Here is a 14,236-nt window from a genome sequence, read left to right as displayed (position 1 = left end):
CCACCATAGAGGTGTCTGCTGGACCCACTTAGGTTCACTCTAATGGACTCATTTAATGTTCATCAGTCGGTCTTGTTCTGTATTTAGATTTCATTCATGCCAGAAAAAGCTGCTTCACAAAGGTCTGTACACAGAGCCACATAAAGCAGACAGGTTCAGTGCTGCTTGGTGAATGTTCTTATAGTTTTCTGGGTCTAAGGCTCCAGAAATGTTGTGAGTTTTGCTGAGACTTCAGCTGAACATGATTTGAGATTTATAACCTCCATCTCCACAGGATTGACACTGAACAGTGCAGCCATCTTTTCTTCTTCTTCTTGTTGACATGAAATTATAAACCATAATAAATCAATTGTATAGGTCTAGCCTCCCTATATCTGTGTGTGACATTTTTCCATCCTCAAAAACAAAAAGCTAATACTTCTGCAGTCTAGCTGCAGCTTCTAGCAACGGTCTTCTGTTAAAGAAAGGACACTGAATGTCTTGAATGAGGCATCACACACAGGACTTAAGTCTGAACACAGCAGACAACAGGAGTATTTACAACAGCATTATAAAAACAAAAATAGTGCATGTGGGTGCACACTTACATTCTCTGTCTTACTGTTACATGAATCCCATGAATGTATGAGATTAAATTAGCTTCATTATATCTCAATCAGTGATTACGTGAATAATACAATTTCTATCAGGTCACTATCAGCCTGTCACTCATTATTTTCAGGAGGGGGCGGGGTTTGGAGGAACGGAGAGGAGACGGTGATCGCGGAAGCTTTCCTCCTGCTTTCACAAACTTTACACACGTATTTATGAACTGAAAATAGCAAGAGGACATTCATACTCTGCAATCCAAGACTTGATCAAATCCACCAAAAACCTGACATGACGATAACGAGTGTTTTTCAAAAACACAAATCCCTTCCCGTGTGTCTCTGAGCCGCAGCGACAGGGCCTGATTCAGAGCGGGTCATTCTGCCGTTGGTTCTGGACTGGTGCTGCTGGAGAAAGCAGACTGCTCCGTGTGTGGTGTCGCTGTGCCGCTGTCACGTCTGTTCCTTCCTTGATCTCTGCGTCACCGACCAATTTGATATTCGTGTGACAGAAACAATTCTAAAATAAAAACACTTTATTGTCCGACCACGGCCGAAAAATCAAGAAGCAACCTTACTACGCTATAATCGATAATCGAGCGGCGAGCTACTGAAAAGCTGCCCGCGAGCTACCGGTAGCTCGCGATCGACGTGTTGGAGACCCCTGCTTTAAACTGTGGGTTTTCTTCGGAAGTTTTTCCTTGTACAATGTGAGGGTCTAAGGACAGAGGGTGTCGTATTGTCATACTGATATTCTGTACAAACTGTGAAGACCACTGAGACAAATGTAACATTTGTGATATTGGGCTATATAAATAAACATTGATTGATTGATTGACATCTAATAGAAATATATAAAAGCATTTATTTTAATTGTGTAGCAGTCAGTTTATAATTTTGGCAGCATTGTTGAGCATTTTGAAAATCTATTGTCATGCCTCTGTGCAAGGCTGAGTCTTTCTATCTTTATGGCATCTGGTGTAAAGTAACTAAATTCATAAACTCAAGTACTATACTTGGGTACAATTTTGAGATACTTGTACTTTATTTAAGTATTTCAATGTTTTGCTACTTTGTTCTTCTTCTCCTCTACAGTTCAGAGGTAAATGGTGTACTTTGACTCCACTACATGTATTAATACCTTTAGTTACTTCACAGATCTGGATGAATGATGTGAAATCTAATCAAGTGTTGAATCAGACTTTAGTTCCACCTGGAGTAAATCCACAAGCTACCCTGCAGTCTACCAAGTCATTCAAACTAGCTGCACTTTTACCAGCATTGAGAACACTTTCATGATCAATCATTATAAAACATATCATATATTATTCTGAAATGGACCAATCTGCACAACGACTACTTTTACTGTCTTTCACTATATTTTGATGAGAATACTTTTCTACTTTTACTTGAGGAACATTTTGAATGCAGTACTTTTACTAACAGAGTATTCCTACACTCTGGTACTTCTACTTTTACTCAAGTACAAGACCTGAGTACTTCTACTTTTACTCAAGTACAAGATCTGAGTATTTCTGATTTTAATCAAGTACAAGATCTGAGTACTTCTACTTTTACTCTGGTACAAGATCTGAGTGCTTCTACTTTTACTGAAGTACAAGATCTATACTTATACCACCTCCGTTTATAGCCTATGAAAAAAAAACTATTAGAAAACGAAGGCTAAAGCTAACGTTAGCAGATAGTGACAGTGTATGCTAGCTAGCTAGCTAGCTAGCTAGCTCAACGATAATATTGCGACAGAAACACTTTTCAGTGCACATCACGCTCTGCGCTCCGACAGGGAGCTCTGCTCTGAACACCTGAACGGCCCGTTCTAACAGCTGTTCACCAGCGGTCCAGTCTGTACCACAGTGACTCCGGACCGCACAGTTAATATTAACGAACGCACCCGTAGGTAATGTGGCTGCTGAAGCTAGACCATCATCGCGGAGCAGCACAGCCGACAGGCAGGAAGACTCGAGCACACAGCTCGCGCTGCATTATAATATATAAAAAAATAACACCATGTGTGTCATGATGGCACATAACAGCTCGCGGCCGCAGATTACTCCGGGTCCCAGACCCCCCCACCATACCCCAAAAATATTTTTATTGCAGATCTACACGAATCACACAAACGACCTATTTTGAATTCAAAACGGCGAATTTCGCTGAAAGGCGAGTGATTTTCATGCCTGCACTCGCAGACCCTCGACCCCCGCCCCTCCGCACCACAGTACTCCGCTGCGAGGCGCTGCACGCACCCCCAACTCTGACTGACTTCCCGCGTCCCTGTGTAACTGGGAAACTGATAGAATTGGATCATAAGATCGTGGTGTTTTTGCAACTTCAGCATAGGGGATAGGGATGTTTATTGAACTTCGGTTTAACACATGTATGGCTCTGCCGCTCAGCGCTGCTGCTTGCTTCCGTCTGTGTCTGCGTTCTTTCGCACCTGCCTATAATCTGAGAAGGTCCCGCCTCTGACTGGCTCCCGCCCGGAAAATCTTCAGTAATAGCCTATCAGATAGCGCTGTGGGCGGGACATTGCTCGTGTACACAGAGTGGTGACTGCAGCCAGAGAAACGGTCGCATCAGAGCCAAAGTTTTATCGGCAATTTGATAAAAAAAAAGGCCGATACCGATAATCGGTCAAATGCGGAATATCGGCCCCGATAATCGGCCAAGCCAAGCCAAGGCCAAGCCAAGGCCAAGCCAAGGCCAAGCCAAGGCCAAGCCGATTATCGGTCGACCCCTAGTCTACCCCCCCCCTCCCCAGCCTGAAACTCCCCAATTGGTTAACATGTTAGCGCTTCAACTCATTCTATGTGACGGACCAAAGACTGGGACATCTCTATGCTGTTGACCAATCACAACAGAGCCGGCCAGTTAACCAATCAGAGCAGACTGGGCTCTGGTTTCAGACAGAGGGTGAAAAGAGGTGCTGCAGCTCAGGCAGTTTGAGAAAAATAAAGAACTTTTTGAACATTAAAGCGTGGAGACATGTCACAGTAGAGACACTACATACAAATATTAACTGGAAATTAGGATAATAGGGCCCGTTTAAACTTAGCATATTGTTTGTCAATTAAAGAGTTGTTTTCCTTCAATATGTAGATTCACTTTTAATGAATAGGTAAAATGTTGGGATAAACCGCGTAAACGACAGGACTGAGGGCTTGCACAGTAGCGAGAAGGCAGTGCTGATGTAAATGCTGCATTCACAAAGTTAGTCAATATTTACACACGTAAAAGCTAAGCCCTCAATTTGATCATGGATTACATTTAAATTGGAACAAGCTAACACGAGTGTACAAGCTCAGAGAGGTTTTGTGTTGCCCATATTTACTGCAGCGTAACTCTGTACACATGATGAGAGCCTTAGTGAATTTAAGCATCCAGCCACCAGCTTCGAGAGGTAAGGATTAGCACACTCGCAGAAAAATAAATATACTGCTTATCAACACATCAGTGCCCAGCTCATTCTGAAAAGGCCTCATTACAAAAGCTGTCCCTGAGCATATTTTCGAGAGATGGTTATTTAATTAAGACTAGCAGATAAACAGGAACCCATGAAAAAATCAACATGTAAAAAAAAAGCAATAAAAGTGTCTCAAAAACAGAGCAGCTTCAATGGAACTAGGGATGCTCCGATCGATCGGTCACCGATCGAGATCGGCCAATACTCACTCTCTACCGATCGATCGGTGCTCTCTAAACATGCCGATCGCGAGAGCCGATCGCATGACGTAAAATACATGACACTTTTCTCTGTGTGCGGCAAAACAAGCTCGCCAAAATGGCTTCACCGGTCTGGCATTATTTTAAGGTGTCCGAAAAAGACAGTAAAATAGCGGTATGCAACGTGTGTGTGAAGAAAAATCCTGCAGCTCCGCCCGCCGGACCGGTAAGCGTAGCGAAACACACACACAGGGAGAACCAGACCGCAGTTCATTTCCTCATATTCCAAACGAGAAATTACGGAAGCAAATCACCCGGTTCTTTACGACCCGAACTATTAACGGGATACAAACCGGAGGACCCAGGCATGGAGGGAGGTGGCAGAGACAGTGGGTGAAACTGGTAGGTTTTCACCTGTTTGGGGAGTATATATATATATATATATTAGGGCTGTCAAGTTAACGCGTTAATAACGCGTTAACGCAAAAAGAAATTAACGCCACTAATTATTTTAACGCGATTAACGCATGTGTATTTTTTTTCCTCGGCCGCCACGTAGTTTCAGAGCGCATCGAGTTTAAAATACCATCTACAAGCTGATGCTGACAGCCCGCTCCTGCCGCCCGCTTGTGGCAGACCACACTTCCACGCTCACCGGCAGGCACCGACTGGCCATCTGGAGGACCAGGAGGGTGTGTGTGTGTGTGTGTGGCCCGAGCGAGCGAGGGAGAGACCTTACGTGCATTACCGTACCGCAGTGTGAACGCGGCTATTGTTGTTGTTAGCATCTGGTGCTAGCTAGCTGCGCTAATGGATATAAGGAGCGGTTTAAATGAAAACAGAGGAGTGCCCTATCCACACAACTGCGCCGAGCACTTGACTTTATGCAGGCAGCCAGACATTGGAGGAGAAGTCAGCACACTCATGATTGCAGCGTCCAGGCAGCTCCCGTTCGAGCATATGCCTTGAGACACACACACACACACACACACACACACACACACACACACACACACACACACACACACACACACACACACACACACACACACACACACACACACACACACACACACACACACACACACACACACACACACACACACACACACACACACACACACACACACACACACACACACACACACACACACACACACACACACACACACACACACACACACACACACACACACACACACACACACACACACACACACACACACACACACAAAAGATGTGCGATTAATTTGCGATTAACTATGGACAATCATGCGATTAATCGCGATTAAATATTTTAATCGACAGCCCTAATATATATATATATATATACTCCCCAAACAGGCGAAAATTTAAAGTGATGTTTAAATCTTCCATTTAGGCCCCGCCCACTCGATCGGTATCGGCTGATACTGATTCCGGCGATCGGCCCCGAAATTGGCGATCGGAGCATCCCTAAATGGAACTGTTTCAAAGTCTAGACATATTCTGAACGAATAGGTCTATTTAAGAGCATTTCAATAAATGTTGATAAACTGGCCTGGTGTTGCAGAAGGTTATCTAGGTCTTGATATCTGATCTAAATGATAATGCTTGCTAACAAAACCACACATTCTCATATGCTAGGCTTTGGAACACTCTGCCCCTCCATGTGAGGTCGGCCCAGACCCTGGGGGTTTTTAAATCTACTCTTAAAAACACACTTCTTCTCCCTGGCCTTTTAGTCAGAGCAGAGCACGACTCCTGACTTTTCCCTGTGTTTTTTATATATCTGTTGTAAGTTATTGTCTTTTATTGTGATTGTAGTAATGTGTTTTTATGTGATTGTAGTATTTATTACATGTACAGCACTTTGGCCCGACCAAAAATCGCTTTTAAATGTGCTTTATAAATAAACTTTGATTTGATTTGACACATTGGGATGTTTTAAAATACATGTAAATAAGGTCGCCTTACATTCTTGTGTGCCTTGTTTAAAGCTGTCGTTGATTTGTTGAAACATGGACTGGCATCCTCTTTCGAAAACAGGCAGCACGATGCTCTGGAAGGCGTCTTTATAGGCCGCCTGGATGGGCCCCTGCATCGCCTCGGCTGCTGCTCGTCCAATTGCATCAGTCATGTTCTGTAAACAGGAAGTGGGAAGCAAAAGACGATAAGGTTAGGTTGAATCGTTTTGTTTGCTTAAGAAGGTTATTAACGGAATGAAATGACCCTGGAAGTACTTAAAGGTAGGGTAGGTAAGAATAGAGAAACCAGCTCGAGTGCGCTAGAATTTGAAAGTACACAACCGGAAAAAATCTGCCACTTCCTTCAGACTTCCTTAGAGAGCCCCTCCTCCAACACACGAACGCGCACATGACCAATGAGGGCACGAGATAAGTTTGTGCACAGATGGAAGGCTGACAGGCAGGTAGGCCATCCAGTTATTTTAGCTAAAATGATTGGTCGTGCTTTTTACAGTACTACGGCTTCCACGGATGACATTTTTTAATGGATTTTTTGTCAAAGCATTTAATATATTTATTGTCAAAGCATTTAATGTATTCATTGCTATCGGGATGTTAAGAGCATTCCATGGAATATAACAAAAAGTGTTTCTGAAGTGAATTACCTACCCCACCTTTAAGTGGCGGCCATGATAAGAGCTGTTGGAATTCTTTAGATGACAGGAAAGGAGCTTCAATGCCTCCTTTTATTAACTCGTTAAGCATAGGACACACTGGACCAGCCTTTAGGAAAGATAAGGATATATTGCTGTCCCACAAATCCTTGCGGCAGAACAGTTTTAATGGCTGCATCTTACCTTAGATTTGACCACCTTGCTGACATTGTCCTTCAGGGTGATCTCCACAGCGGTCAGCTTAGCAGCAATTGTGTTGTTCAGCTGACCGGTCACTGGCTCCAGACTCTTAGAAATTGCTGGAGAGAGGAATGAATAATGAGGAGAGATTAGCAAAAACTGCACTTTAATTAGGGATCAAGGCAGGAGAAATAAACACAGGAGTATCTCATACTGGAGTCAAAGGACAGGAGAGGAAAGACAGCTTCTTTCTAGTGTGGCAGTCCAACAAACCCAGGCTGCCTTCGTCATATCTAATTTATGGGGATGCTCCGATCGATCGATCGGGGCTCTCTAAAAATCGCATGACGTAAAATACATGACACTGTTCTCTGTGTGCGGCAAAACAAGCTCGCCAAAATGGCTTCACCGGTCTGGCATTATTTTAAGGTGTCCGAAAATGACAGTAAAATAGCGGAATGCAACGTGTGTGAAGCAGAAATCCTGCAGCCCCGCCCGCTGAGCGGAGCGAAACACACAAGAGTTAGACCTAACACACTTAGCTATTTTATCTACCTCTGGAACAAGCTAAACTAGTTATAAATATATGTATTCTTCACTGTCGGGTCACTCATTACTGGATCAGTGAGCTGCATGAGATAGTGACAGGCTGTCAGGGGGGGAGAGAGAGAGGAAAAGAGAGCGCTTCAGCTCATTTCTCCCGTGTTATTATCCAAAGTGAATGTAAACTTGAATAATGTACATAATTTGAATGTAATAATTATGTTGGTTGCGCCAGTTAATGAGCCCCATTAACTGAGTTTTAAACATCACTTTAAATGGAAGATCCCCATAGGCCCCGCCCACTCGATCGGATCGGCCGATACTGATTCCGGCGATCGGCCCCAAATTTGGCAATCGGAGCAGCCCTACTAATTTATATACGTCTTGGTCAGCTGTCATGTAAGAAACAATATTGTAATGTATTGATGTACAGCCTAGTGTGCACTTGAGTGTCCATTTTCTAACCCATGGACCATACCAGAAAAAAAAGAGACAAAATACAGTAATGGCGCATTTCCACTGCAGGGCCTCGCACGGCTTAGTACGCTATAGTTAGGCCTTGGTAGGCCAGGCTCACTTTATGCTGCGTTTCAATTACAGTTTAGTAGCTGGGGCAGTAACTATATTAACGCAGTGTAGGTAGTCGGAGCCGTGACGTCATCTTCAATTCGAAACACAAAACCAACATCAGCCGTTAGCTGTTAGCACCGAGAGCTCACAGCTCCTCAAAAAGGTGAAAAAGTAGCCCTGGGCCGGAACTACCCCTAGTGGAAAAGCTAGGGGTGCACCGAATGGGAAATTCTTGGCCGAAACAGATACCGAAAATAGGAAACAGTTGGCCGAAAACCGAATGCAGAAAATGATTTATTTATTTATATATAAAGGCATATAAAGAATTTTCGGTGGCCGAATATTCGGTGCATCCCTAGTAGGGCTGAACGATTAATCGATTTGAAATCGAAATTTGAAATGATGCGATTATCAAATCCCAAAGCCTGCGATTTTTGTAACTTTTTTTATTTACAATTTTTTTTTTTGTGTCGGTCATCCAGACCAATCAGAAGTGCTGAGCTCCACATCACCTGCCAAGTGCTTTTGAAAGTGCCTGCCCTTTCCAAATGGCTTCCAATGGAGCTTTCCTAGATGGTTCGGTGAAACAAACCATCTGAGTCAGGTTAGTAATGCTCCATCACATGTTTCTATTACAGGGTGAATCTTAAACTGAAGCTTGACTTTAAAGCAACCCAACGGAAGTCTCATGTAAGTTTAGTTCTTTCACTCGTAGCTCGGGCGTGCTAGAGACGGGAGTACGTTGATACGACCTTCCTAGCCGGAGTTATGGCTGCATTTTACAATAAACTTCCGTTGGGTCGTTTAAAAACAAATATCGCAATTCGAATCGCAATCGCAATATTTGTCAGAAAAATCGCAATTAGATTTGTTCCCAAAATCGTGCAGCCCTAATCCCTAGGAAAAGCAAAAGAAAACGGGCCGGGTTTGGCACGGCACGCTTAAACCGTGCTACGTGCTGCAGTGGAAATGAACCATAACTAGACCATATTTACCAAAACTATCAAGGTTTTGCCTATTAGGGAATGTTCAGATCAGGGACTTTTAATTACAGCAACAATACAGACCTTATAAAGCCAATAGGCCATGGCATGACTGATCCACAACAAATACAGTTTATTTGTTGTGGTCCAAAAAAATATATTTGAGTTATGTTCAATCAGTCACCGCCGGTTAGTTTTGGAAGCTGCAGAAAATCCCTCACCTCATTACTTGCATAAAGCATTGGAAAGATGAGAACAATGCCCAACGGAGTCAATGTACAGAAGAAAAAATAATCACTCAAATCTGGATTTGACTCAACATCTGCAGATACTTTATGGTATGGAAGACAGGAGAGAAAGAGTTGGAACAGTGTATCCCTGATTTAGATTAAGCTAGTTGTACGTACAGACATACAGCAATGATTTGTGCGGTTACTTAAATTATTACCTAGGGATGCACAGACTTTAATTCTGGGAAGATACCCATGTTCATAATGAGAATTTGTCAGATAATCAACGTTTGTCATGAATCCTGTTTTTGTGCCAGGAAAATAATTCAATCTTTAGTATAAAGAAGAAAAAGAAAGAAAAACGTTTAAAGTCTTCCAAGCCTTCAACCTAAGCACAAATCCAATCAGAAATGTATAAAACAACATTTATTATAACCTTCTTTTTGAAAAGGACTGCTTCAAAATCCCTAATTGCTATACAAGTACCCACTCAATGAAAATGTTTTCCAGGATCTAAATAGCAACAAAAACCTTTTGTCCAGTAACGTTAAATGTAAGAGCTATAAAAGCAGTACAATTACATGTAAAAATAAAAAGGAACATAAACAGGTCCATGTTCTGCTCTTATTCTTCATACAGAACATATTGACCTTGAGAATCTCTGTAAGCACAACGTTTCAATAGCCTGGAACATTGCTTTCATTTCCAATCAAAGAAAAAGCCTTCTAGCTACAGTTGGCCTCCCCTTCCGAATATTAAATGGTAAAAGAAAAAGGACCAATACCTCATAAAGTACCTATAAATATACATAATAAATAGATGTGGTTTTCTTTACAAAGATAAGAATATCTGCCTTGTTGTTTTGAATCTCATCCAAGACATAAGCTGCGAGCTGAGCTCACTCACCGTCTGTGCTGGAGCATAAAGCACATTAATACTCAGAAATGGTAGATATGTTGGAAGTACCTTAGACACAGCTATTGATAACATTTGTACACTTTGGTCCGATGAACCAAGCCTTCAATTGGATTGCATACAAGAGGGAACACTAGGACAGGAGAGACCAGTGTGCAACAGACATCTTGCTGAAGCATGCGCCAGTCTATAAAGTTGCACAGGAGTAGGAGCTAGTGGACAGTAGGGCTGTGCAATTTAATCGATCTTGCGATATATATCGATATTTAATTTTCCGAGAAAGTATCGATATTTCAGCCGCGGGTATCGATACATTAAGTCTGATAACTGTGTTCGTTATACTCGCGTCCAGGAGAGAAGCTTTAAAAAGGAGACTAATTGAGTCTCTGAGAATGTTCAAATGTATACTTTAATTAATAAAAAGCGCGGTAATGTTACAAGCAGAAAATGAGCGAAGGGAAGAGAGCGAGCTCCACCTTTCCAGCTGTTAAATATCCTCTGCTGAATCCTCCCTGTGGGCCGGTTGGCGCTGCTGGGGATCGGCCCTCCACGTCTCCAATGTTCGTTGTTGCGCATTACAGAGGATTCTGACATTGCACATTAAATATATAACTAAACACGCCTTTTCTCCTCCTTATCTCTTTCATGACTTTGCATTTAATACATTTTAAACGCTGTAATCAATACTCCAAAAATACCTCACGGCTGGTATCATTTCCGGTAGTTCCGAATGTTGTCTCATGCTACCCACGTCTGTAAACAAACGTATTCAAATAAACTGTAACTTCATTTAATATTCAGCAATAATAATATCTCGACGTCTATAGTTGTTGAAATCAGTAGGTTTCGGTGTGCAACACTCCGTGTCATATCGCTACTAAATGCACCTCTATAGGAAATGGTATATTAGCCACATGCTAAATGCTAACCGGAGATGAAGGATTTTCAGAATAAAAGCTCAACAACTGGTTTTGCACAACAACTTCTGGTTTTTCAGTATAAAACAGCATTTAAACTGACTATGTTTATGGTACTTTATGCCATCAAAACATTGATTTTAATTTCTAACAAGTCCCATTCAAATCCCCCGTGTTCCGCCACCTGCTGCACCTTTTCATTCTCCATTGTCCATTGTGATACTGCACTTTACAGCTAGAGTTTGCACATCTTTCTTTTGATTCATTTTGTCCAGCATTTGCAAGCTGTAGACTCTCTGTCAGAGCCATATATTGTATAATGGATGCTTTCAGTTTTCAGTTGAATTAATTCAATCCAAGTCAATGGAACACTTACAAGATGTCACCAAAATCCCACTGTCCCTTTAAAATCTTTCAGAAAATGATATAAGTGTATCGAATTATATCGAATCGTATCGTTGGCTGAATATCGTGATATACATCGTATCGTTGGCTGAATATCGTGTATCGTATCGTGAGATTAGTGTATCGCCACAGCCCTAGTGGACAGGGTCACCACTAGGAACAGATAGTGCTCGCAGTATGATAGCAGCAGAGATAATATGCTCTCTCTAGCCTACATTATACAGAGGGGGATCCCAGCGGCTTTGTTGATTATTTTAGTAACTGCTCTCATTGCCATGTGATGTTTACAGTGAGAACAGCTGTGAGGTCCAGCTGTGAGGTCCGTGCAGAAAGCAGAGCAGTGTGTATAATATATATCACTCAGTACTTTTAATACAACTTTTGGCCCGTAATTTCAATTCCACATTTCAGCGACCAGAGAGGGGGGGGGGGGGGGGGGGGATGGATATATCCAGTCTTTGGCCGTTTCTCAATGTCGAGTACACCGGCTGCAGAGCCACTACTTCAAGTATGCTACGTCAGAGTGGCGCAGAATGCTGGGCGTTTAACATGCATTTAAACAGTCCTTCGGCGCCACTCGATGACGTAGTATACTTGAAATAGTTGCAGCAGGTATACTCGACATTGAGAAACGGCCCGTGATTGTGTGACATTATTATGAGAGTGCTCTCATACTTTAAATTGTATATATTTATATAAATATATGTGTGTGTGTATATGTCCGCATCTGTAGCCTGTTATTGTCTCATTTAGAGATGTCCCGATCCGATCACGTGATTTTTAAAAGATGGGGAATCTTTTTTTTTTTTTTTTACATTTTATTTAATGTTACAAAACAAAAATGACCATGTTCACGTCATAAAGTCATCCTGAGGCCTTAGTTTTGGTTTAAAATTACACAACATCATGTATGTGTTGCTTCTTTTGGGCTTGTTTTCATAGACCTGGTTGCTTATTTCTCTGAAATCTGGCAACAGAGTGGGCGCAGTGTCTATAGTAGCAGTAAGCTAACGAGAGGCTACGTTCAGCTGGTGACTCGGGAGTCGGGACAGAGAAAATGTCAGCAGTTTGGAAGTATTATAAAATTGAAAGCGAAGGCAGTGTAACAGCCGGATGCAATGTTTGCAAGACAGAGGTTCCGCGTGGTGGAAAGAACAGAGCTACGTTCAACACGACCAATCTAATACGCTACCTGAGAAACAAACACCAACAACAACACTGCGAGTACACTAGGGCTGTACCAGAATATCCAAATATTCGTTCGTTGGAGTACTATTCGGGTTTCAATATCGTTATTTGGAAATTATTGTGTTTTTCCCCCGTTTTTTTTCCAAATTGAATTTATTGAAATCTCCAATATCAACGTAAGAGCTTGTGCCTCTTCGGGGGGTGCCAACACTTAACCATAAACGTTATCGTTTACTTTCTCCGTCTTTATATGTAGATATTACTTTTCTCCGTTAATCTCCGTCACGTTGTTTCCATAGCAACAACAACTTCCTGTCAACAGCGCTACCTCTCCTTCAAAATAAAAGCATGTCCACAAATAGGAAGCCAAGCCAAATTACACTTAAGACATATACAACTGCAACGAAAATAACAAACACAATGCGATATCCTTTTCAATTTCAAAGAACACAAATTGGGTTACATTAACAAATAACTATAAAACAACAATACTGTAGAATAACAACATTAATGCCGTGAATACATCGAAACACACGTGTTGAAGTGGTTCACTGCTGATTACTATTGAATTGTGTTACTCCAGTAAGATGGAAAGATAATACTTTGTTTATTCATGTTATGTTAAGCTGCTGTTTCATTGCATTAATACTAGACTAATTAGTCTTAAGGCTAGAATTCTGCACTAAGCCACATTTTTATTTAATTATTTGTGACTGAATGTGAACTTGTGAAGCTAGTCAAGTTACCTCTTTCCAGTAGAGTTATTTTTGTTTTGTTACTGCACTATCTGCACTCAATTTGTTTACATGGTTATTTTGTGGTGGACCACTGATAAGCTTTATTTTGTTTTGATCCAATGCTGCACAACTGAACTGATCCACTGCTGCTGTGAAAAAAAGAAGCAAAATCCATGTTGGATAGAATGGATAGTTGGGTACTGTCATTTAAATAAAAAAAATAACCTTAAGGGACAACTTGAATGCTTTTTTCCTTTTTTTTCTCTTAATGCATTGCATAAAGATCGGATCGGGAAAAATCGGTATCGGCAGATTGTCAAAATCAAATGATCGGTATCGGATCGGGAGCAAAAAAAGGTGATCGGGACATCCCTAGTCTCATTATACCGCACTGTGAATGAATTAAAAGTAGGGCTGTCAAACGATTAAAATTTTTAATCAGATTAATCACAGCTTAAAAATTAATTAATCATGATTAATCACCATTCGAACTATGTCCAAAATATGCCATTTATTTATGTATATTGTTGGGAATGAAAAGATAAATGAAAGAAGGCGGATATATCAATTTAACATACAGTATCTATGTTTATTATAACATTTTTCTGCATGTTAAAATGAAAGACAACCCACACACCTATCAATCATCAAACCGTGGGGTCTTAATTCATTACATG

The 14,236-nt window shown here is 41.5% G+C and overlaps 1 protein-coding gene across 5 annotated transcripts in view; it reads right to left on the bottom strand.

The window, feature by feature from the left end:
* Positions 1–14,236, bottom strand: part of edc4 (enhancer of mRNA decapping 4) — a 77,494-nt gene that overhangs the window by 28,527 nt on the left and 34,731 nt on the right. For all 5 annotated transcript variants that reach the window (XM_034084821.1, XM_034084822.1, XM_071203451.1 and 2 more), the window contains exons 25-26: positions 7,075–7,190; positions 6,228–6,393 (exon numbers count right to left, since the gene is read on the bottom strand). In XM_034084821.1, coding sequence (XP_033940712.1) covers positions 6,228–6,393; positions 7,075–7,190 — 282 coding nt within the window. The remainder of the gene's footprint in view (positions 1–6,227; positions 6,394–7,074; positions 7,191–14,236) is intronic.

Source organism: Pseudochaenichthys georgianus, chromosome 6 (genome assembly GCF_902827115.2).
Source record: "Pseudochaenichthys georgianus chromosome 6, fPseGeo1.2, whole genome shotgun sequence".
Lineage (NCBI taxonomy): Eukaryota > Metazoa > Chordata > Actinopteri > Perciformes > Channichthyidae > Pseudochaenichthys > Pseudochaenichthys georgianus.
Note: the sequence above shows the minus strand (reverse complement) of the source record. Positions and strands in the feature narration are given on the sequence as shown.